Genomic DNA, 27,250 nt, shown 5'->3' on the forward strand with positions numbered 1-27,250 from the left:
TCTCTCTCTCTCTCTCCCTCTCTCTCTCTCAAAAAAAAGATAATATTATAGAAGGTACAGATTGTCTTAGATCCTTTCCAGCACGAAAGCTCCATGACTCATCTCTGCAGTGATTGTGAAACATATTTATTTCATGGAATTAATGTATCTTTGAAAATATTCCCCAAATACTCCATATACCTTCTTATAGAGATTTGAAGTTTATTTATTTACTGTATTAGTGACACCCAACTCCAATTACATGGCAACTAAACAGGTATCACAAAACATGTTTTAAAATCATCAAAATAAAGTCAAAGTGTGCATGTCTTTTAGTAGACATTTTCTTCTAATTATGTCTGGAATCTTGTATTGAGTATAGTATGGAGACCCCAAAGTATAACTCGACCTCTGCTCAAATAATATAAAGAGAAAAGAAAACAAACTAAAAGCACAGGAGAAAATAGTTCACAAAAATTGGGTAGCAACCATAAAATAAAAAATATATATTCAGTATGACCCAAACCTTTTTTCCCTTCATTTGGCTCAATAATTGCCTCATTAATTTGAACGGATTCATTTGGACACTTATTGTTGTAAACACATAAAAACCTCTCAGTTAAAAAAAATCCACATCAGTAAGGAAACTTCAGAAGAGCTTTTTCTTGTTTCATTACATATCCTACAGATTAGCTTTAACAACATCCACGTTTGAGATTTCTGGGGGAAAATGGGGGACACTTAGAGCCCTGCAAGATAAATAGCCCCACTCACATCCACCTTTTAAAAAAAATTCTAGCTATTCCTTTCTAAGTTATCACAGTCTCTGGCTAACTGCTCCATTTCTGGGGCTACTGCTTTCTGCCACTTTCCACTTTAAAGCAGACAAACAAAACAGCAGGTGAGAGCTGCTCTCATTCCAGCAGTTAGAATCAAAATTCCAGCAATCAGAACCTGACTGAAGGTTTCTGAGCATTTCTCCAAAGTACTTCCTTTTCAAAGGTCTCTTTTCCTGGAGGGCCCATGGTGTGATTGTTGTCTGAGGCTCCCCACACAACATTGGTCATTTTCTCTCATTTACTCATATTTTTGGAACCTCCTTCCAGTAAAACCAGCTTGTGTTTTCTCCTCACTTCTCTTTCCTGTCCTCACCCTGTTGCTGTTCCACTCCCAGCAGGCTGACCTTCCACCACTCTGGGCTTGGGAGTCACTCAGTCTATGCCACTCCCTCTAGATGTATCCCAGGAACATCTGAGAACATTTGTTCCCAGGTCCCCAGTCTTCCTGAGGATGCAGTGGCACTGCCTGTATTCACATCCTAGCATGGCCACTTATTACTGTGTGACCTGGGGTAAATTGGTTTCCTTTCTGTTAAATTAGGATATTAATAATCATGCTTCCTTCTAAGTTGTTGCAATGCGTAAATGAGATCGTATATCTAAAAACCTAACAGATTGTAACTTCTCATTAAATTCTCATCAGGCTTGCCTCTATATTATAAGCACCAGCATATTCACTGATCACTGATTTTTTTTCATATTTTAGTATTATCCTTAGTAAAATCAGGTAAAAATACTGTATTACCCCACCCCTGACTTTTAAAAAAATTTTAGGTGTTTTAGGAAAGAAATGGGAATGATTTTCTCATAGGCCTTCCAGAGGAACACTCACTCTAAATCTTATTCCCCTTAAAAGCTAAAAATTAATGAGAGCTTATGTTGTCATTTCAAATGCTATATATGTATGATAATGTCATCTTTATATATTGCCTTCTTTCCGTTTAAGCACAAAGGATACGTCTGGCATAAAATCATAATTATTTTTACCTAATTTGACCTCGTTATAGTTGTGATTATTTAACAATCTTTCTTTAACACATACCACTGCATACTCATATAATATTTGGGGTATATATTAATACATATTTATAACCACATGGCCTAAGAATTCTGAATACTATGTCTTGATTTAAAACTGATATTCTTATGATGAACTTAGTATGTTTTTCCTCTAATTTATTGGGAAATAAAATCAGCATGGATACAGAAATTCATGTAAATTGCCAAATTAGTCCGATTATGAAATTCATTTTCTATATTGTGTTGTCATCTAGCATTGGAATAACTATGAGTCTCACTAAGAGAAGCAGAAACTAGAACATGGAATGTAAGGCACTGAGCTGTGAGAGTGATGATCCACTGTACGGAAAATGACTTTGCATTCTCTGTTAATGCAGATGTGATGGAAGAGGATCACTGAGGTGGAATTATTTACTTGAAAGCCTTTTTAAGAACTTGAACTTATATGATCTTCATACATTTAATGAACAAGGTTTTTAGTAATATTTCCTTAGGATCACCGAGTTTTAGTACTTGAATGGACTCAAAGTTGCTTTGCTCTCACCCATGGGTCAACAAATATAGCCTATGGGTCATAATCTCTGCCAAATACTCAGCTATGGTGTTTAGCACAAAAACAGCAACAGATAACATTGAATGAAAGGGTATACCTGTGTTCTGGCAAAATTTATTTACAAAGACAGGTGGCCGACTCACGGGTGCTTGAGAAATCTGATCTCAGCCCCCTTATTTTACACAGAACATAGCAAGAAAGCTTAAGTCACTTAATCAGTGAGACACAACTAATTAGTTAGTGTCAGGACCACTATAAGGCACTTTGTTTTTTCATTTTGCAAGTCTTCCAGTATGCAGGCTAATGCTCAGACAACAATAGCATATTTCTCATATGGTAGTCAGCCAAAGGATTCTGACTAATTGGTCTTACCATCATCACATCTATTGGTTTCATATAAAGCAGAATTGTCCAGAGAAGTATATTGTTTTTATCTTCTATATAAAATAGAAAACAAAATTCTCCTATATGAAATTTAATTATTTGAATAATTTTTCTTGTTTAGAATGTCTGTATTAGAATGTTATGATCATTTCTGTTATTTAAAATGAAAGGTAGCTTTGGATAGTATCTCCATTTTAACAACATTTGTTCTTCCAATCCATGAGCATGGAATGTTTTTCCATTTATTTGTGTCTACTTCAAGTCTGTTCATAAGCTTTCTATAGTTTTCAGCATATAGATACTACCCAAAGCAATCTACACATTCCATGTAATCCCTGTCAAAATAACACCAGCATTCTTCACAGAGGTAGAACAAACAATCCTAAAATTTGTTTGGAACCAGAAAAGACCCCAAATAGCTGAAGTATTATTGAAAAGGAAACCAAAACTGGAGGCATCATAATTCCAGACTTCAAGCTATTATTACAAAGCTGTAATCATTAAGACAGTATGGTACTGGCACAAAAACAGATACATAAATCAATGGAATAGAATAGAGAACCCAGAAATGGATCCACAAGTATATGGCCAACTAATCTTCAACAAACAGTAAAGAGTAACCAATGGAAAAAAAGACAGTTTCTGTAGCAAATGGTGCTGGGAAAACTGGATAGCGACATGCAGAAGAATGAACCTGGATCACTTTCTTACACCATACATAAAAACAAATTCAAAATGGATGAAAGAGCCAAATGTGAGATAGGAAACCACCAAAATTCTACAGGAGAAAACAGGCAGCAACCTGTGACCTCGGTCACAGAAACTTCTTACTAGACATGTCTCTGGAGGCAAGAAAAACAAAAGCAAAAATGAACTATTGGGACCTCATCAAGATAAAAAGCTTCTGCACAGTGAAGGAAACAACCAAACTAAACGAGAACAGGTATTTGCAAATGACATATCTGATAAAAGATTAGTACCCGAAATCTGTAAAGAACTTACCAAATTCAATGAAGAAATGGGCTAAAGACATAGACACTTTTTCTTTTTCTTCTTTTTTTTTTTTTAACATTTATTTATTATTGAGAGACAGAGAGAGACAGAGTACGAGCAGGGGAGGGGCAGAGAGAGAGGGAGACACAGAATCTGAAGCAGTCTCCGGGCTCTGAACTGACAGTACAGAGCCCCATGGGGGGCTCGAACTCACACTGTGAGATCATGACCTGAGCTGAAGTTGGACGCTTAACCAACTGAGCCACCCAGGCTCCCCTAAATAGACACTTTTTCAAAGAAGACATCCAGATGGCTAACAGACGTATGAAAAGATGGTCAACATCACTCATCATCAGGGAAATACAAATAAAAACCACCATGAGATACCACCTCACGCCTGTCAGAATGGCTAAAATTAACAACTTCGGCAACAACAGATGTTGTCGAGGATGCAGAGAAAGGTGAACCCTTTTGCACTGTTGATGGGAATGAAAACTGATATAGCCACTCTGGAAAACGGTATGGAGGTTCTTCAAAAAATTAAAAATAAAACTACCCTATGACCCAGCAATTGCCTTAGTAGGTATTTACCCAAAGGATACAAAAATGCTATTTTGAAGGGGCACATACACCCCAGTGTTTATGGTAGCACTATCAACAATAGCCAAATTATGGAAAGAGCTCAAATGTCCATCGACTGATGAATGGATAAAGAAGATGTGGTATATATATGCAATGGAATACTACTGGGTGATCAAAAGAGTGAAATCTTGCTGTTTTCAACAATGTGGGTGGAACTAGTGTATTACGCTAAGCGAAATCAGTCAGAGAAAGACATACAATTTCACTCATGTGGAATTTAAGAAACACAACAGATGAACTTAGGGAAAACGAAGGAAAAATGAGATAAAAACAGAGAGGAAAACAAACCATAAGAGACTCTTAAATACAGAGAATAAACTGAGGTTGCTGGAGGGGAGAAGGGTAGGGAGATGGGTTAAATGGGTGATGGGCATTAAAGAGGGCACTCTTAGGGATTAGCACTAGATGTCATATGTAAGAGATGAATCACTGGGTTCTTCTCCTGAAACCAAGGCTACATTATATGTTAACTAACTTAAATTTAAATAAAAATAAAAAAATAAAAGGAAAGATAAAAAATCTATGCCCTTTAGGATAGGTAGTAATTAGGCATAATTTATTAGCTTTTAAAAATCAAAGATAATTAAATAAAATCAGAGTAAAATAAAATATTGCATTAACATGTTAAAATGGCTTCTGGACTTTATTTTATTAGAATTTATTTTCAAAGATTACTCCTATTCAGTTGAAAAACTCTAACAAATGCCAATCAAAACATTCTTAACGGATTTTTGGAATCCTGCAAAGACTAGCTTCTGTTAAAATAGAAATCTGGACAAAAAAGAAAACAAAGATGTTTCATCAAAGGAAAGAAAAGGATATTATAATTGTATCCTAAAACTTTTTTTCCACTTTAAGTAATACCAGGTGATATTAAATGTATGAAAATAACCTCAAATACCCACATTTCGTGCTTCCTATGATGGCAAAAATGGGCAAGGGGATTGGAGAATGTCCAACTTTCATAGTGCTTATGGGGAAAGATTGGACATTGAAATCTTTTATTAAGTTTCACACTGAAGAGTGTTCCAAACAAATTATAACTTTCTATTAATTAACTTCAACAAATGTAGATTTTTTTTATTGTTTAGAAAGTATTTTGAAATTGATAATTGTTTGCCATGGACAGACTTTCGGTTAGTGTCACAATCCAGCAAAAGATGAGGGGGACCTAAGAAGAAGGAAGAAGAAACGGGAAATTATAAAGTAAAATCCATTGAGTTCTGTAATTTTGTAAATGGAAGGAGCCTACAATGAAACAAGCCTTCTGGCTTTGTTGGATAATGGATGGTGATGTTTGGTGGTAAATTCTAGAACATTGGAGGAGATAACATTGGTGGGAGAATTGGAGACAAGAAAAATATTTGTGATACCTACGTAAGATCTAAGTGGGCTTTTTAATATAAAAATATAAAATTTTAGGGGAATATTGATGCTAGAGATATTTATTTGGGATCATTAGCATATAGACAGTAACTGAAGCCATGAGAATAACTCAGATCACCCAGGAAAACTTACCAGGTGCAGAGGGAAGAGGTTAAAGCCAGAACTCTGGAGAACACCAGAAGAAAATACTTTTTGTTTTGTTTTGTATGATGGTTGTTTATTGGTACATTCTAAGAGCAGCAGTAAAGAACTTTCAAACTGCTTTAGCACATCATAAGGTATTAATATAAATCCTCTAGGAGGGAGGGGACTCCTTTAAAAATTTATACGAGAAAAGAAGTTTCTGACCAGTTCCCAGGACTGTGGAATGGAAAAAAATACATAAAAGCCTTTCTCTGCCCTTACTCTATGGACTGGCACATGGAATAGAGAAGTCTTTCCCTTTCCAGACTAACTGCCAGATGGTAAAATAGTACCCAAGGATTTCACGTCTGTTTGGAATCAAATTGTGAAGAAAAGCGCTGCTGTCCTAGAAATACTGATTTTGTGATTAAGAGCAAGATACTCTTTCTGATTATTTTGTTTGGGAAATGAGATATGTTGAGGGAGGGGTATAGGAGTTACCCTGATATAAAAACAAAACTACTGACAAGCACAGAACAGTGGCATGTCCGCTGGGAAATGGTGAAAGCTATGCTTTTATATCGTGTTTCAGTTGGTTTTTGCAAGTCCATCTAGCTTTTGCCATTCTAAATAATTAGAAAGAAACAAGTCATTGTTGCCAGTTATTTCTCAATTCCTCGGTCAAAGAGTTGAGCAGAGACATGGGAATTACCATCCTTGTACCCCTATGGTAGGTTTAGCAATTTTATTCATAGAATTAGAGGTTACTCAATCCCTGCCCAATTAAACTGTCTGCACAAGAGACTCACTGGAATTTATACATGGAACATGAAATCTAATGTATATCTGTGTACAGCTAAAAGAATTTTTTTAATCATTTTTGGAACCTGAAGCAGTGAAATGCATTTATTCTTGGACTCATGGCATATTCCCTGCACATGACTGTGGGGACTTGTAGTTGGGTCATGTTGAGTGCCTGTACAATATCTTTATACCTATGCCTAGTAAGGAATTGCATAGCCTCAGATCTGAAACCTGTGGACAAATGTGAGCTGGAGGTAAAATCTTGTGAGAAATCGCCTCTGGATGATGTTAAAACATGGCACTAGCCACAGTTACCTCCATACACTTGAGAAAGGACTGGTTTGACTCTATAACCCTAGCCAAAACCAGCAGTTAAGGGCATGTAGGGAAAGATCCTAGATGGAGACCAAGACACTCCTGTTAACTTTTCTCTATCCAAAAAGTCAAATGAGTAAATTTAAAAGAGGGGTGGCCAACAGTGTCCCCTGCAGATAAGGCCTGATGAGTGTCTATTGATTGATGCTGAACGACTGGTCTGTTCGGCACAAATGTTGGAAGCATTGTCACATGATTTATTCTGTGTCCGTCCCAGAGGAGAGAACCAGGTTCAAGGTGGCAGCAGATGTTGGATAACCATAGAGATATGTAGAGGAATTCTTTCATTGGGTAAGACATTAACTGTAAAGATTCACTCTTCTGGAAATCTCAGATGCTTCTGTGCTAGGTAGTATCAAGGTTGCCCAACTTTGGATAATTGGCAATAGGACTTAAATATCAGGATTTTTTTTTTTTTTTGCTCTGTCCTAGGGTTTTTCTTTAGTTAGAAATGGTAACCTCTTAAAGTGGGATATGATGAATTGTTATGTAAGCCATTTTAGATGTCCCCTTTCTTATGCACATGCTCCGTCAAAGTGGCAGTGTGCAAATAACCTGTACCCATCTGTTTAGCATTTCACTTTGCTTTTTGACTCTTTAATTCAAACTAAACATTAATATAAGAAGTTTTGATAATAACCCATGAACTTCATCCTTTTTTAAAGGTAGTGTAGCTCTCTTCCTGTAGTGTAACCATAGCAACTGACAAGGAACAGAGAAAGCTTTCACACATGCTGTGCTAATTAATCCTGTCCTACAGTTTTCCTTCAACTGGAGGATGCGGTTTAATAAATTCTGCATGAGTAAGCGTGTTTTGATGCATGACTGTAAATACATAGCAATATCTTTACCAAAAATATGGATTAACAATGTAGTTATATAATCCTACTTCAAGGTATACCTTTTTTTTTTGATTCATTGTTTTAATAATTTGCTCCCTCCCTGAAAAACTTCGGGATTTACTAATCTTTGTAACTGAACAGACATATTTTCAGGGTTAAAGCCTTTTGTTTATCAATATACAGGACCATTTCCACAAGAAAATGTCTTAATTGACTATATCAAAGTAAGAGGATAGAAAAGTTTTTCTCAAGCGATACAGAAGAGTGTTTCTTAAAAATACAGTAACATTCTTCAATATGACACATTAACATGCAAACCATTTTAAGAAACTATCTTAATACATTAAAAAGCTAGATACTGCAAATTCATTTTCACTCTTGATTTGAGAAGTTATATGACCCATATGAATGGTGTTTGCGTAGGTCTTGACCTAATAAACATATGGGAAGGAGGACAATAATGGAAACAAAGAATTTTTTTCTTTTTATATTTTTCAGATGTATTTAACCAGTTTTACAAACTTACATTCGGAGTGAACATAATGGACCTAAAATCGCATAATTATTTAGATTTATACTATTTCTAGCTTATTTTGAGGTTTTTATTCTCTCTTTGAAATGGGAAGTACCACAATTTTCTATAACCAGCCTGGTCTTTTGAGCTGTCAAAGAAAATCTCAGATTTTTTTCATTCTCCTATCCCTCTAGCCTAGCTTTCTGTCAACAGGGCCTCAGAAAAACCAAGGGAATCCAGCCTGAATGCTTTTGGCATCCCATTTCACTTGACAAGAGCATATGGAACGAGTCAGAACCTATTTCAGGACTTGTACTTCTTTGGTCTGTGTATAGAAACATGCTAATTTGAGGAATTAAATCTTCTGATGGGATTATTAAATTTTGGAAACACTTTACCATTCTGATTGTCCTATCTATTGTTCAGTTTTACCTGAATTGAGATAGGATCAAACTTTGCAGAGAAAAGAAGTAGAGGTTATTATGGAAATCTGTTATTAAAAATAGTGGTTCCACTCATGTATAGAAAAGTTGGAGAATATATATAAGTATGTGTGTGTTAGTTTGTACATGTTGATATGGAATACTTATAAACTTGAAACAATTTATAATATACTATTGTTTTATTATAAAACCTGTGTTAGAGAAAAAATTGAGTTACTCTAACCATAGTTGAATTAATTAGAAATTTCTCATCAGCTGTCCTCTTAATTTTAACATTTTCATATAATACAGTTAAGGGACTATCAAGTATTTAATAAACAGGAAAAAAATTATGTCCCTAAGTACTACTTAAAAATTTAAATTGTCAGAACATTAAAATAAATGTTATGGTACATTTATTGTAAAAATGGTACATGTGCTTTGAGCCTCACAGTGATAAATAATACTTTTCACTTGTCATTAATGAACATACCCAGATAGAAAGCTGAATTTTTTTCTTTTAAAAAGAACATTTATAGATTTTGTGATTTTTAAAAGAAATTATATATTTATTGTAGGAAACTTGGGGAAAAAATTGAGAAGAGTGTATTAAGTGAAGAACAAAACTGAATGATCCCATTTTCCAGAGCTAGCCACTGAAGACATTCAAATATTTTCTGCCATTCTTTTTTTTTTTAATGCTAAAGTCTTTATGGTTATGAGGTCAAACTGCACATAATCTAGCACAACATATTACTATGACCATTTTCTCCATTTTTAAATTCTTAGGAAACATTTTTATTTATTATACTAGACCTCGTCATCCCATTGTTTCATATTTAAGTATTCCTTTATAATTATTTATTTAGGTGGTTTTCAAATGATCTTCCTAAATAAATGTTTCCCACAGAGCATTTAACAGAACACTGAAAGAAAAAGAAGCTTTGGAAAAACCCTTTGAGAAAAGCATCATATTCTCTTCTTTCAGATTCACAATACACATTAGAATAATTAAGAACACTGAGAAGTAGTACAGTATGAAGACCTGTTTTAACTTTTAACTTGTTAAACCATTTTTTCCCAAAATGATTTGACCTTGGAATCTTTTTCTGTAGCACTTACTTATAACTCTCAGAACTAGAATTCTATAGAACATTCTTTGGAAAGTCAAAGAGATTTCTAAGCTTCTGTGTAATATCTAATCATTTATGAATTATTTGTTTACTCTTCTAGGACTTTATCAGATTTATGATGCTTCAGTAGGAAAACAATTGATCTATCAGTTATTAGCATTATTTGAAACAGGTAGAACACAATATACCTTCCCCAGCCTTTCTAGTAACCTTGACATGGCATTTGTGATTCTGTATTACAGTGTCATGTTTGACCTTTTAAAACTGTGAACATTCAAATTTAAATTCCCTTGTTCTATTAATGCCTATCAACTTCTTTATGTTTCCTGTATTCCACAGGTCTTGCAAGAGCAAAATCTGTCCCTAGCCACACATACTCCAATGAAGTGGTTACCTTGTGGTACAGACCTCCAGATGTCCTCCTGGGCTCAACAGAATATTCCACCTGCCTTGACATGTGGTGAGAAATGGAAGATTTACTCTAGCTAATCTATCTGTAATGCCTGGTCTGGGTCATGCCCAGACAAACATTCTAATAGTTTGAATGAAGATTAATGGTGCAGCAGTGTTTGCCTGTGTGTGGCAGTATTGCTGGATTTTTTTTTTTAAAAGCATGATTGAGAATATTCCTTAATCAAAGGCTCCCTTGCAGATGGTGTCTGGTAATGGTTCTTGAGGGACAAGGGGCAGAAGTATTTTTCTGTCAGTACAATGGTTTTTCTCTCTAAGGGTCTCAATTTGCAGCTCTGTTTTATAACAAGGAGGTATATATCTCTAAACAGTAGTATGGGTTGGAAGTAGTAGGAAACATGTTTAAGTTCAACAACAAAGCTCAAATTAACTGGTCCGAAAATTTTGGTGTAGGCACTAAATTTGGTGCAGTACACTCTAGAAAGCTGGGTACAAATAACCCAAATGATATAAAACAATTACTTTTTGAAAATATCACAATAAGTTTAATTTCAACAGAGTCTCGGTTTCACACAATGGTTTAGCAAAACTTAAAAACCTGTTTAGGAAGCCCAAAGATTAATAAGTTTTAATGGATAATTATGATTAATTATAAAGTATAATGAGCTCCCAATCCAGTGTGATCTAAATCAAATAATCAAATAAGGGAATATTCTTTTTTTTAACTTTATTTATTTTGAGAGAGAGCATGAGCAGGGGAGGGGCAGGGGGGGGGGGGGGTAGAATCCCAAACAGGTTCTGTGCTTGAGAACGCAGGGCTTGATCCCATGAACTGTGAGATCATGACCTGAGCTGAAACCAAGAGTTGGATGCTTAACCAACTGAGCCATCCAGGCACCCTGGGAATAATCTTATTTTTAGTACTCAGGAAAGGCTTCTTAGTGACTTGAAAATGTCCTCTATTAGTAGAAAAATCTCTTTTCTAGACTCAAAATTGTGTTCAAAGTAAAACAACTCACATAACACTTGTGCTATTTTATGCTAGGAATCATCTTCCATGAATGATTATGCCCCCATATGCAGAATTCAGCTGCATGTCCTTATAATGTTTATGACCTCGATAAAACTTCCCCATGTGTTATTTATCTTCCTGCCATGTACTTACTTCATTGTTCTTCCCTCAGTAATCTTGGCTTTCAGTAAATTAGGCTGTAATGAGGGGCCTGGCTTCTGTCCTGATGTTTTTGATCCAAACATTTTACAGTGAGAAAACAATCAAGTTCCTTGTGATGTAGGGCACAATGTAGATTTTCTTAATTTAGGTTCCAGCAACCACCACCCCCCTGCCCAAGAATAGGATTTCAGGATCTGTGAAACCACTGAAAATATATGCAACATTTTGCGTACACATGAATATATTTATTTTTATGGGGTGTAGATCTGTAGCTTTCAATAGAGCTATAAAAGAATCTGGATCATCAAACAGCCTAAAATCTATTGTCATAAATTTTGTGATGCCTTATAATAAATCTAATACCATCGTAATGCATATTCCAAAACCCAGAGAACAAAGGTGACCATCTATTATTAAGGAGCTAAGCTAATTCATTTTTTCATCACAGTTTTCTTTGTTTGTTTGTTTACACAATTACTTTTTTCCCCCAAGGCTAGTCAGGGGCTTGGGCAAAATACATATTTTGATCATTAGTGGTAATGGAGGAAAAGGTTGGAAATAAAGGTCAGTTACTACATCAGGATATCAGTTACTACCTTTCTCATTCCCTTCCTCCTTCTTGCCTCACTGTTGGGAGTTGGATATATAAATAAGCATTAATTAATATTCTCGAGTTACGGACTATTTTTCTCTTTTTCAAGTATGAAAATTCTAGGTTGTCTTTCAGTGAGGTCAGTTAAGGACTCTACTAATAGAACATAGTTTGGAAATATTTGTGGCTTGGGGCCAGTCTTGTCTTAGTGCTTGGCAGTTCAGTTAAGACTCTACCCTCATAATCGGAAGAAGCTGTTTTTTATACACTAGTGGCTAATTTTTTCCAAACCTTTAAAAGTGCTCTTTAACGTACAAAGAACCACATGGATTATGACTTGCTGATATTTCTGTTTCTGATATGTAGTATTTGATTTCCAGCCTGTGCCCCAACCTGGGGCACCCACCTTTTTTTTCTTTCACATCTGTCTGTGTGTGCGTGTGTTCATCCTCTTGAAGAAGGCTTGGGTACTTTCTATTAATTTGCTTTACACAGAGACATAATGAAGCATAAGAGGAAGACTGTTATTTAAGTGGAAGGGAGGAAAACTGATACAATGTAGAAGACCCCAAATGCCCTTTTGTCTACATGCCAAGATTATTCATTGCCAAAACCAAATAGTAAATGTGTTGTATTTGAGCAGTTCTCATGCTTAATGGCTTTTCATTTTCAACCCCTAAAATCTGAGTTATGTCTATGCTATGCCTGTCATTCTCACTCTGATTTCATTCCAAGCCGTTTTCTAAAAGCCATTTTGTTATTATCCTCTAAGTCCAATAAAGTGTATATATTTTTCCAGTTAGAGAGAAGTTAACAGGGCACTGATTTTTGCATAATCAATGACATCGATGCCGGGTATTCACAGAACTGGAAATGGGACTGTAATTGAGTCATGGCTCAGCTGCACCAAGGAGAAGTGCAAATATGAATGCATGAACAATAGCGGGGAGGCAGGTGGTAGTGGGTTCAGGCGATTTTTACAGTTCATTTACCATCCTGGGGCAGTAGGGTAGTAACTAAAAACTAACGATCCCTACACAGTGTTACATTTTCCAGTTTTCTGTTTAAATAGCCGCAGGCAGTAAAAATATTAATGAAGACACATACGCATTAACATTGGCAGCAAGTGTCGGAAAATCAGAGCTCACTGTGTTATGATTTACCGCGCTGGGTCTCCAGCACCGTGGCAAGGTATAAACATACTGTGCGATTCCAGAACACAGCAGGAGACACAGGTTTTGATACCTTTGTCTCCCTCCATGAAAGAGGATTTTGGCAGAGGAATCAAATTGGACGTTGTCTCGTGTATAACTTCTCTTAATTCTTGGATTTTGTCACTCTTTGAAAGTCAAGGCATAGGAATTCATCTTTAAGCTTCTAAACCAAAAGGCTTACAGAGTACTGAGAACCACATTATGAGAAGTGCAGATGTGAAAAGCAGCTTATCTGCGTAGTTCCTCCCCTGTCAGGGAGTTCTGCTCTAGCCGTGGAGGTCATTGCTCTGCATAAGCTTTCTGTTTCTTTAGAGAAGCTCATAAATATGTTTAGAGCGGCCTTTGTTTTCTAAAGTGGAAGGTCACTTGGGATTACTTACAAGGGATTAATTTTTAACAGAAGGTGACTAATGTAGCTAAGAAGTAATAGTATCTCAGCCACATCACAGTGCTTCTGGGGCCACAGTATGTAGTGGCCCTACCTTGTGGAATCAGTGACAGCCCTCCCCAACATGATGTGTGAAGAAGGAGAGCCTGCCATTCTCTTCCCGTCATCATCTTTTTAAAAGCTAATTAACATATTAACTATGCTTGTCAAAATGTGGGGCAAATCATTTATAAATAAGCCTGTCAAATGTAATGAGATTGCATATTAAATCACCCTTTTCTCTATTACATCTCTGATTTAAGATTAAAATTAATTTATTTAACATTGTAGCAGCTGGGTGGTTAGGAAAAAACTCCCATACCAGTATTGATATATAGAAAAATGTCTGCTTCCAAATTGATTTTGCATATATCTGAAAAGAAATTGCCTACTTATTGAATATTATAAGGCCATTTAGCTTTGCTTTTTATTAAATAAGTCTAATCACCATACATATTGGCAACATACAGAGTTCTGTCGTTCTTAACGATCACTCTTGAACCAAGGAAATTTATGTTATAAAATAAGATTTCCTGGGACTCAGGTTTGTTTACCAGTGTTTTATGAGAGAGAATCATAAATGAATTCTACTATCACCCCCACCCTGAAAATAAATTTGTTCTATATGAGGTCCTGCCTTGAGTAACTGAGTGATAGTAGTAATAATAATTGAGTCTTAATAGTAATAATAATAGTAAAAATAATAAATACTTTTATTGGACACAAACTGTTTTCTAAGTTTCTCTTATGCATTTTGATTACTAATCTACTGCAGCATGACACAGTAGAAGGCAACAAAACACAGACGGACTAAATAAGATAGTAGAGGTCTTTTAGTTAGTAAGTAGAGACAACATGCAAACTTAGGGCTAACTCACTGCAAAGCCTTTTCTTTTTACAACATATTGCATTATCTCTTAAGGTGATTTATAAGAAATTGGTTTTTATTTCACTAGTAAAGTGATTCTAAAACTCAATACATTCAATTCCATTTTTATAACTTAGGTTATGCTCTGAGTCATTTTGGATCCTTTACATGCTTCAAATAAAGTAGGTGGCTTTCACTCGCACTCAGCAGGCTTGTGGACTGCCTTTCTCCCCTCATGTCAGTGTTCTGTATTATGCCGTTTTATTCAAGGAGGAATTTCTTTGAAATAAACTTACAACGTGATTCATTGGATTGAATACATTTTCATGAGACCAATATCTGTGCTGGCATGTATTTTCCCAACTCTTAACCATTACTCATTTACCACTTCTGCTAAAATGAATGACTCCATTTCAAAAAGAATAGTAGTAAGAATGAGAATTGCACTTCAGGAGTTACATAAAGTCATCTATCTGTCAACATTATTTACACACTTTCTTATTAGTCAGTTCATAAGACCAAGGAGGATTCAAATTAATCACTGTCAAAAGTAACAACTCTTTAAGAGCTCTTGAGAACTGTTGAAATAATACATGATCCAAGTGACTCGTTGGCATAGCCTCTGACAATGCAATAGAACATAACAAAAGAACAGGGTATCATCAGGAATCTGGGTGGTTGAAAGCTGAATTTATGGGACAGCCATGGTTTCTGAGCCCATTTCTACTACTGAAGTCCCCTAAAATTAGAAAGACCATGTAGAATATCATCCTTACCAGGATATCTTTGAAAGTTAATAGTTATTCTGCTAGGGCAGTGGGTATAAAACAGAGATTTAACTGGGACATCTGGCCATCTTTCTCATAAAGCACTAGAGCAATAATTGGCCAAATACTAGTTGTCAGAAGAGCCTTAATGCATTTGAGTGCTTAATTCAGACCCAAGGACTCCTGGCTACAAACTCAAGATGCCTAGCAGAAAACTTCTATTACATTGCTTAATAATGAATCATCTCCAAAAGTACAATTCTCTTAGATTATTATGGCATTATAGAGTGGTTACCAGAGTGTTAAATTTAGCTATGATGTTGGAGTGCAGAAGGAGTCCGTTCTATTTTTTTCTATCGAAAGCTTAGCATGGTTATGATTTTTACATCCCATATTGTTCATCAATGTGTGTTTGTGAAACAGTGTATGTGTGTTTTTAATGGATATCGTTTGGCCATTTATTAGTGATAATTTAGCTAAATACTAACATATAAAATGAGGCATTATATGTAGTCTTCACTACTAAATATTTTTAAAACAAATTAAAATTTATCTGTTTCTATCAAAGTTGGCACAGTAAATGGCTACCTACAAACTGATTTTTGGATGAGTTTTGAATAGCCAATCACAATGACTACATTTCACAATATTAAGAAAGCCCTGCATATATTCAACTGCCTCATTAGTTTTTGAGAATTGCAAGAGGTGATTGAATGTGAAATTCTTTAGGAAATATAAGACTCCACAAATGCTGAGAATAGTTTCCTTGTCAGCTCTTAGTATGTTAATCAGCTAACCCAAATATATTGCATTTCTATTGAAGTATAGCATTCAACGGCTACAGGATATATTGGAGAAATGGAGGATTCTATATTTGGTTTTAGGGAGATTAACATACTGTCTGTGTCTAGAGAATTAGAAAGAAATTTTGACCTATGATGTTCTCATCCTACTTTCGTGTGTGTGTGTGTGTGTGTGTGTGTGTGTGTGTTTAATTTGGAAATATATAAATTAAGTCCTCCAAATTTAGAGAAAATTGGCTATACATTAGTACCTTTTATGTTTTGATTTGTGTTTTTATTCATGTAGAAATCAGAAATCATTTCTGTAATCATGTAACTAGCAGTGGTTTGCTGTGTTAAGGAGAGGCAAAGTTGTAGTAGAAAACACATTAAAAGCCTAAATTAGGTTCTGTCTCTGCCACTCCTTACATGTGATTTTTGTTGACTAAATCCCTTAACTATCCTTCAGTTTCCAAATCAAAAAACTATTTCAGGTATAACTAATAAGGACCACAACAGTAATAATAGCAAAAACAGTAATCTTCTGCCTTACCCATACTTAACCCTCTTATTTCCCAGAGGCAAGTGCTTTCAACTCTTTTCATATCTACCTCCATAGTTATTTAAAATATTTCAGTTTTATATTTATATTTCTATTTATTGATGTATTATTTTAGATATTAACTACTAAGTAGGTGTTATGGTAGATGAGGATTTAATTTTCTTTCATCACCATTACCCCTCTCCAGCTTCATGTTATGCTCCCAATAAAGAATCTGTATCATATTTTGACATATTAATATGTAAATATTATTCATGGTAAGTCAAGTAGTATTCATGATGATGTATTCTTCTTGTGTAACCTTTTGTTTTTCTTGGACTTTATAATTGTCTGTGATTTCTACAAACTTAGTTGTCTTTGTTATTATTATTCATTATTTATAGGTGTAAAATATTTGTCAATTACATATGAAAAAAATTTTCAAAATGCTCAATCACATCATCAAATCTATTAATCCCATTTAATTTTCTTGACACCTCCCTCCCTCAGCTTCATTAAAACATTCCTCTCAGCTCTCTGATTCCTTGCTTTAGCAGAGCTGAATATCTGTCACGTTGTGACTTCCATATGATCCTCTACTATTATTATAGGTCCCAAGATAGTCATTTGTTTCTCTCCAAATCTGTACTCTGTCCATTTGTGCCAGGCCCTATGCCCTGGACAGCTAACCCCTAACTTATCCTCCAAGCTGCCTTGGCTACTGGTTTCCAGCTTGGTTCAGGTAATGGACAGGGAGAAGTAGACTGAATATTCTTCCTTAATTCTTTTCTTTAGTCCATATTTCTGGAAATGACTGACTATAACTTCTGTGGGTATGCCCTTCTTCCATGATTCTAGTTGTTAATAGCTTCCAGTAATACTTGGCCTTCTTAATTCTAGGGAGAATAATGGCTGTTAGCTCTAAAGCAGGTAATGGCTTCCTGCTGTTGCTAGCCTCTTAGTGTTTCACTATGTCTTATTGGTTCCCTTACACCTCTGTAAGTAATCACCTCATTAAGGTCTGTTCTGGGTTAGATTCATTTTCCTTCTGGACCTTTACTGGTTCCAGATCCCATATTTCCTGGACTCCATGTCTTCCTTCTTTAGTACTCAGAAAGAATGCATTAGAGATACAATTTTCAAATTCTAAGTTTTCTGAAAATGTCTTTATTCCACTCTCACATATGATTAATTTTAAACTTTGGCTGGATATATAATTAGTTTTTTCCACCCTCAGAATTTTGAAAGCATTGCTTAATTTCTTTAGCACTTCTACTATTGTTACTGAGAATCTGATTCTGTTCTTTCTCTCAGTCATTTGTATGCCCCCTCATACTTTTTGTCTAGAAAATATTAGACTTTTCTCTCTACTCCTGATATACTGAAATTTCATGATATTGTGCTTTGGTTGTTTTTTTCAACTGGAGCTGGGTAGATTTCTTCAATATAAAGACATACATATATTAGTTTTTAGAAAATCTCTTAGTTTTTTAAAATTTATTTCCTTCCATATTCTTGGTCTTCACTTTTTGGAAAATTTATCATAGTTTGGTATTGAAGCTCCTAGCTTAATCCAAAATTTTTAAAAATATTTTTTATTTTATAACTTTTAAAAAATATTTATTTATTGTTGGGAGAGCACAAGTCAGTGGGCGGTGGGGAGGCACAGAGAGAGGGACAGTGGGTCCAAAGCTGGCTCCTCACTGACAAGCTGACAGCAGTGAACCTGATTTGGGTCTTGAACTCACAAACTTCAAGATCATGACCTGAGCTGAAGTCAGATGCTCAACAGACTGAGTCACTCAGGTGCCCTTTGCTTTACAACTTTTTATCTTCTAAACCTTCTGTTTTTTCTGAAAAATTTCAGTTACCATATATGTAAGTACCCACTTCCTTTTTCCCTGGTTTCTATTAGAAGCTCTCCTCAAATACAGCACTGGGGGAGGAGGGAATCCTGGCCTGTCCATTTACTTTCATAAATGAGGTACTACAAATCTGTATACCTAGGGGGCACCAGCTGACCGATCAGTTTATTACATATCGTTGAGTCAAAAAGCTAAACTTTTCATTGGGAGATCCCCAAATGTCTATGTCTGAAATCCTAGCCTTTGTTCTTCCTCAGATGCTGATTCCTGGCATCTGGCATCCTCAAGGCAAGACAGGAGAGGGGAGCTGATGGTTACAGAGACCAGTATACATGTTTTTCACTTAGTTTCCCTTTTTTTCAGCTCTGTACCTCACCCTAATCTCTTTTATTCTCAAATTGAGGCCTTCTGGATTTAATTTCTCCAGAGAATAAACACCCAGATGGTCAGAGAAGACCTGTGGGTCAATTTCTTTGCATAAACTTCCAGTTCTCCACTCTACTTCCAGTTGTAGACTCATTTCACACTTTCTAGAACCTGTATCTCCAAGTCCCGAGTTGTCCTGGGTAAATAGTCTGCCTATAACTTGAAGTAGTAACTGCCTATGGTCAACTTAGATTTGCCACATCTTCATCCACATCTTCTAAAAAAAAGTTTTTTCTCATCCACTTGTGCTTCGTCATCTATTTATTTTATCCTTCTTTAAAATGTATTCTTTAACTGACACTTTGGTCACTTTGGTGAAGAAGGTCTGCGCACATTTTACCACATGTTCTACTGTTGTTGATAATTTAATATTTGTGGCTTTAACTATGGACAGTTGACTCCTAAGGTCCTTGCTCTGTAGAATTTTGTGATTTTGCTTGGACACAGATTTGAGTTGTAGGTGCTAATGGGTAGCAGCCAATCAAACAGCATAGTGCAGGCAGCGGCCTCTTGACTGCCGGTATCTTAGTGTGGCAGTGGAAATTTGTCACCTTTACCATCTAACTGTTAGTGAATCATGACAGCTTTATTTATGAAAACAAACTTAAAAAGAAATCCCTACGGCTTTTGATGAGCTAGTGATGAAAGGGAATAGAACGTGAAGTGATAGTTGTTAACAAGATGAAAATTTTACATGAATTTAAAGAATTGACTGCAGAAAGCAGTCCTTTGGATCAATGATCTGTGTGAATCCAACATAAAATTGCTATTAAAACAAGCAAAAGCAATTAGTGAAACTCTTCCAACAAATGTTTCATTCAGTATAAAGTTTCTAATCCAATGAAGGTGAAAGGGTAGACTGTTAACTTATGTGTACAGGAAGGACGTGATTGAATGGAAATCTAATTGGAGGAAAACTAGGAGCTTGTATAAATATCATTGTGTGACTGTGGTTAGTAAAGGGATTTGAATGTCTACTTGATACTGTTCATTGAAGGATGGAAGTAGAGACTTCTATACTGTTATGACATTTGTGAATTAATTCCTCAGGATACTACACTATCTGGAGTGTTCTTTAATTTACTGGTATATTGCCATATGAATTAATACAACTTAATTGTACCAGTGGCTTTCTTGATTTTAGATACCATATTGTATAATTGAGAAATCTTGATGTTTATAATTTTTTTTCTTCAGTTTTGGTCTTCAAATGTAGTGTCCTTAGATTCGTATTGGTAAAAGATGTCATTCATGGATAGAAAGAAATAATACAATAATTGGAAAAGAATTAAAGTCAAACTTAACTATGAGTGGCCAAAAACAGCCTGCCAAATTCCATTTAAAAAATAAACAAAACTTAATCATAGTCTGTGACAGGCACTTCATTTTTTTTTTCATACTCCAAATGCTTTATGGTGTTGTTGGCATGCTTATAATACTGAAAAACAAGCCCCGGGTGCAGCAACCATGGCCCAATGCTGGGATGGGGGGCAGGGAGGTAGACTTAGTATTAAGACATGAAGGGCTGAGGCCATACATCTGGTAGTCCTGTCCTCTGCTCCCCATTTCTGTCACCCTTCTGAGGCCGAAAGGAGAGCGGCTAGATCTCAAGTTCTCTCCTCCTACTCCCTCCCCTTCTTTTCAGGTTTCCCTCGGGTGTCTTAAGGGCCCTCCATCCCTGCTAAAAACTCAGCCTATACAGAACACTTCTAGGTGCCTCTCCTATCCGCTTCCCTGCTCTAGTCTCTAGGTGCCCCGGCTTCATTCCTTCTGGCTCTAACCAAAGTAGGAATAGAAGGGAGAGGACTGGACTGGGGGTCTGGCAGGCTGTGCATCAGGGCCTGGAGACACAGACAGGAGGCCGGGAGGTGGTGAATAGTCCCTTCCCCCCAACATGAGATGCGTGAGGTCTTGGGCTGGAGAGGTTGCTGCACATACCTTCAGATAGGCCCATAGCTGAAGCATGATGTTACTAAAAACAGAATCTGAGGGGCGCCTGGGTGGCTCAATTGGTTGAGCATCTGACTTCTGCTCAGGGCATGATCTTGTGGTTCATGAGTTCAAGCACCATGTTGGGCTCAGTGCTGACAGCTCAGAGCCTGGCGCCTGCTTCAGATTCTGTGTCTCTCTGCCCCTCCCCTGCTCATGCTCTGTCTCTCTCTCAAAAATTAAAATAATAAAAACATTTAAAACAAAATCCAGAATCTGAGTAGCTCCCTATTTTCTTATACACATGTGAGTTGTTCATCCTTTGCTATGACATTTTATGTTTCTCTGTATTTCCATAGACAGTAGATTCTAAGAATGGGATGTTTGCATAATTGCATTTTCTGTACAGCTTGGCAAGGCTTTTCTATTCTTTCTCATTGATAATTCAGTGTTTTTTTTTCCTTGATTACTAGCTTTTACCATGTTTGCTTCTGAAAACAGTATATATTCAGAGCCTAACATAAACTCAACAAATTTTAAAACTTCATTATGTTAACTCTATAAATTTTCATCTATTTGTCGTTTAATCCTAACATGTTTAATTTAGAAACTGTTTCAGAGATTTAGCAACTCAGTAAAATCAATTCATAATTTTGTTGTGTTGTTATTTTATGGCCATTTTAACTCCTTGTGCCCTCTCCCCCAAATCTGAGGGTCCTTGGTTATGTTGCCCACATTAGGTGGTTGGTGGTGGCACAGGGAAAAAACAACAAAAACAAAAAAAGCCTCTGGGGTCCTAGGGCAGCATCCTTCCCACAAAGATCTCCCTTGCACAGGATGGGGTCTCTTTGTTCATTCATTTACTTGCATTCAACAAAACCTTACAGAATGTCCAGAGTTTCAAGAGTGAAGAAGACCTGGTCCTTGACCTCAAGCAGCACCCACTGGTGCTACCAATTGTCTAATCTGCACAGCCACATTCCAGGGCGCATCTTTGAAAATATTCCACAAAACCCACAGACTTCACCCAAAAATGGATGTTTTTGCCTTCAGGTCTTCCTTTTATTTAAGATATCAGATTGTTGTCAAATATTTTACTGTCAGATATCATCCATCCAGTAATATATCTTCGTAGTGCCTATTCCAACATTCTTACCCATGGTCCATCAAAGTTCAACTGTGCCATGTGATGACTGCAACTAACTATAGCAGCTCACCACTCTAAATTGAAGTTCAGAATTCTCCTCATGGAATAATAGAGTAATTTACACGAAGGTTTCCGCAATGATTTCTCTTCGTGATATGCAGATATGGTGGTTTCTCTAAAAAGATTTGAATATGTCATTTGCTTTGATCTTTAAGAGAATACCTATGAACATTTTTCCCTGATTCCTCATTTCACATTATTGCAGGAGGATTAATACAATTGCAAGGAGAAATCTTACAATTTTCTTGTTCTGCATCAGCTGTCATATAAATAAATTAAAGATGTGCAAGGCTTATTAATTTGTTTTCTCTTGTCCTGCCTGGTCTACAGTTACTCCTTCAAAAAGTGCTTTCACTGGTAGCATTTTAAATGACCAATCAAATGGGATTTCTCTCTTCCTGTATTGTTCCATAGTATAAGAAATAAAATGTTTTTGCTATCCAATGCAACATTTGAGTCTTACATTTTTTTTCCTTATAGTAGTCCTCAGTAAGGGTGTTTCCTGTTTCCATTTTTGTATTAATTGTGAGTAGTTTCTCAATGTTCCTAGTCCAAATATTCCCATTTATCTATATAACCATAGCTGTTAAGATTTTTATCTCTGATCTTCATTATCAATGGGAGTCTGATTTGAATTTTCAAATATTTTTAAATGTTGACAACAGTCTTATTTACAGTATGTGGACAATGGTGATAGACTTTAGTTTTTAAGGATAGTTTAATTGTTTTCTCTGCTTGCACCTTAATTTTGAAGCTTTGATTTTGGGTTTTATTTTTATTCTTGTTAGCATTTGTGTCACCAGTAATGAGAACCAGTTTGCCATCTTTATTCCTTCTTTTTCTAATCTGACCTGCCCAACCAAGTAGAAATGTTGTTCTAACTGGGGAGGCAGTCTGACATCATGGAGGGATCATTGGCCCAGGATTCAGTCACAGTTTCAGGTTCTGGTACTGAAATGAAGACATTTAAAGATGTAGTACAGTTTTCTTACATGTAAAAATCAAGACATTGTCTTAAGCATCATCTAAAGTTCCTCCAGCATGGGGCGCCTGGGTGGCTCAGTCGGTTGAGCAGCCGACTTCAGCTCAGGTCATGATCTGGCGGTCCGTGAGTTCTAGCCTTGCGTCGGGCTCTGTGCTGACAGCTAAGAGCCTGGAGCCTGCTTCAGATTCTGTGTCTCCCTCTCTCTGACCCTCCCCTGTGCATGCTCTGTCTCAAAAATAAATAAATGTTAAAAAAAAATTTTAATAAAAATAAAGTTCCTCCAGCTTTAGATTTTAGCATTCAAGTAAATTGTACCACTGAACTAGAGGTTTCCATGGAGATCGCTGGAATTCCTTCAGAGTGACTTACAAATGAAGTTAGGGTTTAGATATTTCGGTGAAATTTGGTTTAGATATTTTGCTGAACTGATTTTTTTGTTGTTGTTGCATTTAATATAATAATATTAGTTCTAAATCAAGTTCGTTTCTACTGCAGTTTAGGTACACTTCTCAGACAGCTTATGCAATTCATTCATTCATTCATTCATTCATTCAATTTAAGGATTTTATTGGACACTTTTCTTCTTTTAAGGAAGCTCCACACCCAACCTGGTGCTTGAACTCACAACCCTGAGATAAAGAGTCAGATGGTTTACCGACTGAGCCAGGCAGGCCTACCTTAAACAGCAATTTTGTACCAGACACTGGATCAGGTCCTCAGACTTACAAAGATAGAAAAGATCCATCCATTCCATCAAAGTCAGGGGGAAAGGCAGTGTGGCAAGCTCTAACACAGGTATGCAGTTAGTACAGTGGCAGCTCAGAGGCAAAGGTGATAAAACTATCCTTGGTGGTTACTTGAGGAGAAGGGGGAGGTCAAAGAAGGGTCACCAAGAAGTAATTACTTGGGCTGACATGTCAAACCCATCTCTCAAAGTTGACAAAACTTTGGGCTGAGGAACACTTAGGCCATGGACAAAGGTATCCCACCGTGGGGTGAAACAGCAGATATTTGTGGGTAAGGAAGAAGGACAGAGTTTAAGAAGAAGTTGAGAAAAAGGAGGGAATGGAGGGAGGGAGAAAGTGGTTGGAGACCTGAATGGAGAAATATTTAGGAATAGTTAGGATAGGACAGCTTGATGATTGAATGAGAGTAATATGGGAAAGGCAAGGGTTTCAGATGATTCCTGAATTTCTACATCAGGTAACTGGACCAGAAAGCAAAAGTGATATGATTAAAAATACACACACACTAGAATATATGTATAATGGAATGTATATACTTAGATAGATAGATAGATAGATAGATAGATAGATAGATAGATATTAAATTATTGTAACGTAAGGAACATTAATGCCATTGGTACTTTAAGATGGGTGGGCTTCCTGATCTTCTTCTAAGTCTTATTTTAGGTATGGATGCTGGGAAGGTGGCTTCCATTCATCTGCCTGGCTTCTCCTCCCAAGTCAGCAGCAGGTCACCCTGGGCCTTGACGTTACTGAACTATATTAATTTCCTGTACTTCATTCTTTGCTTTTGTTTAATTTTTGTTCTGATATGGTTAATTTGTAAGTATAACTTTTTAAGTCGTTTCATAGCTTGAAAAATAGATCTTAAGAGTTTCCCCTTGTATAAAAGGTCTATTGTTTTGAATTGAATGTTTTCCAAGATGGGCTTTTACACACAATCTAGGGTTTGGCTTGGTTTTGTTTTCATTTCTTGAGAGCCAAGTACTCCACAGAAGTATTTGACTAAGATATATTGTGCCTATCTGTGCCTAATGAACCACTAACCACATAGTAAATGATGAGTGACAGTTTAATCAATTCAGTTCCTTCAATAGTCACCAAGGGCATGTGGAATGTAATTTTTTAATCTTTCACTTTTCAAACACTGCAAATGCCAACGTGAAAAGATCACATCTGTTACATGTAATAAGTTTTCTTACAAGTTAAAGCAAAAAAAAATTTTTTTTAATTTTCATCTTTTAGAAGCTAGCCTCCTAGGGAACAAAAACTCTTTGGTCCATTTTATAAAAACATACATTCCAGCAGAGAAAAGTGACATAAATAAATGGCCACCTTGGTGCATCAAATCGTACTAGCTCTAATTGCATAATGGAATATTTCAGTGAACCATGGCTAAATAAAATTACCTACTAGGTTAATTAATGTGGAACCTGTCTGAGTTAGTATTGCATTCCTGTGTGTAAAATTCAGATTGTATCCAGCATTCAATCTAATTTATCTCACCAGTCTGCTGTTTCTTTGTTGTCCCTTTGGCTGGAACCTGAATACACATTCCAAGAATTAACCTGAATTATAAAATTTCTTTCAACGTAGGTTCCTTTAGATTCATGTTCCTCAGTTTCTGGTCCTGTGACCTGTAGCATCTTCATTGCCTCAGAGGCTTGTTAGAAATGCAAGATCTCTGGGGCGCCTGGGTGGCGCAGTCAGTTAAGCGTCCGACTTCAGCCAGGTCACGATCTCGCGGTCCGTGAGTTCGAGCCCCGTGTCGGGCTCTGGGCCGATGGCTCAGAGCCTGGAGCCTGTTTCCGATTCTGTGTCTCCCTCTCTCTCTGCCCCTCCCCCGTTCATGCTCTGTCTCTCTCTGTCCCAAAAATAAATAAACGTTGAAAAAAATAAAAATTAAAAAAAAAAAAAAGAAATGCAAGATCTCAGGCCTCAGCCCAGACCTAGTCAGTCAGCATCTTTGTTCTACTAAGATCCCCACGTGATTGGCATACACAGTAAAGGGTGAGAAGCAAAGCTTCAGATGCTTTTTTATTGATGGACACATAGGCTTTGAGGAGATTTCTGGTACCAGCCTAATGTTGTAAGACAAAGACAAAAGACCTAACTTGCAGTGAGTTATGGTCCTGCTCATCTGCTTTCTTCCTGCCAGAAGCAGCTGGGCACTGTCTTTATCTACAGCCTTCTATCCAAATCTTTGATATGCAGATCATTCTGAATGGTTCTCAATGATTCTCTGAACTGGAGGCCTCCTAACTTTCAATTAGGCAAGTCTGTATGAGAAGGAACAGATCTCCCTTCAAGGTGATAGTGTGAGCTTGGTGGGTCGCTGTCCTCTGTGCACATACTCAAATGCACAGGCTACACTGTGCCATGATCCTTCCCAAGCCCTGTGTTTAAGCTTTGCTACTTGAGAATGAAACTGTCACCTTCTTCTTACAGCTCTCTATCCTAAGGAATCTCAAGCCTTTGCTAATAAATGGATAAGATTAGCTAAAATCCGGCAGAGTTGTTTTTGTTTTTGTTTTTGTTTTTTTTGAGATTTTAATTGCACTGTATTTTAAAATATTAAAGTCTTTCTGCATTGTATACTGGGACTGAACCAAACTATTGATTGCTGGCCAGAATAAGATTAATGCCAAGCAGAAAAATAATAACCTCTAGGTCCTATTTTATATTTCTTCAGGTGAGATAATCATTTATTCAGTTAATTAACATCTCATAATATTAATGTCTTCATGAGAAAATTGAGTATACTCCCCTTGAAATGCCATGTGTCAAATGCAGATATTATTTGAGTATAAGAGCTGATGGATCTAATTAATGCTTATTTTAGTTGAAAGATATAAAGTTATCCAACAGGACTTTAATGAATAGGTACATTACAGTGAATCTTAACTGGTGACTGTAGTGCCCAACCCTATTTTATTCAGGTCTGGGAGGACTGCTCTATTGCCATAACCACTTTGACTCATTTGAACGGTATCTTTAAAAGTAGGAGACCAACTTCTGGTTCTAAGAACCATGACAGTGGCTAATCCATTTATAAGTATATATATTACAGTTGTAGGAACTAACACAAGAAGCATGGAGTTAGGGGACCTAACCCAGTCTGAGAGATCAGGAAGCCTCCCCAGAGAAGTGGCAGGAAGATTTACTGTTCCCTAATGTGATGGAGAAAAAGTATTTTGCCCCTTCTCTGGGAATCCCATTTTTTCTCTGCATTCACACTCGCTGCTAATGCTGCAAACTTAGTAATACAGATAAATTTTTCTTCTTGAATTCCTTTGCCAAAGAGTAT

General features: G+C 36.5%; 1 protein-coding gene across 6 annotated transcripts in view; it reads left to right on the forward strand.

The window, feature by feature from the left end:
- CDK14 (cyclin dependent kinase 14) overlaps nucleotides 1–27,250 on the forward strand; it is a 605,513-nt gene that overhangs the window by 353,604 nt on the left and 224,659 nt on the right. For all 6 annotated transcript variants that reach the window (XM_043588815.1, XM_043588812.1, XM_043588813.1 and 3 more), the window contains one exon: nucleotides 10,349–10,469. In XM_043588815.1, the coding sequence (XP_043444750.1) occupies nucleotides 10,349–10,469 (121 nt within the window). The remainder of the gene's footprint in view (nucleotides 1–10,348; nucleotides 10,470–27,250) is intronic.

The sequence above is a fragment of the Prionailurus bengalensis genome, chromosome A2, assembly GCF_016509475.1.
Source record: "Prionailurus bengalensis isolate Pbe53 chromosome A2, Fcat_Pben_1.1_paternal_pri, whole genome shotgun sequence".
NCBI classification, from domain to species: domain Eukaryota; kingdom Metazoa; phylum Chordata; class Mammalia; order Carnivora; family Felidae; genus Prionailurus; species Prionailurus bengalensis.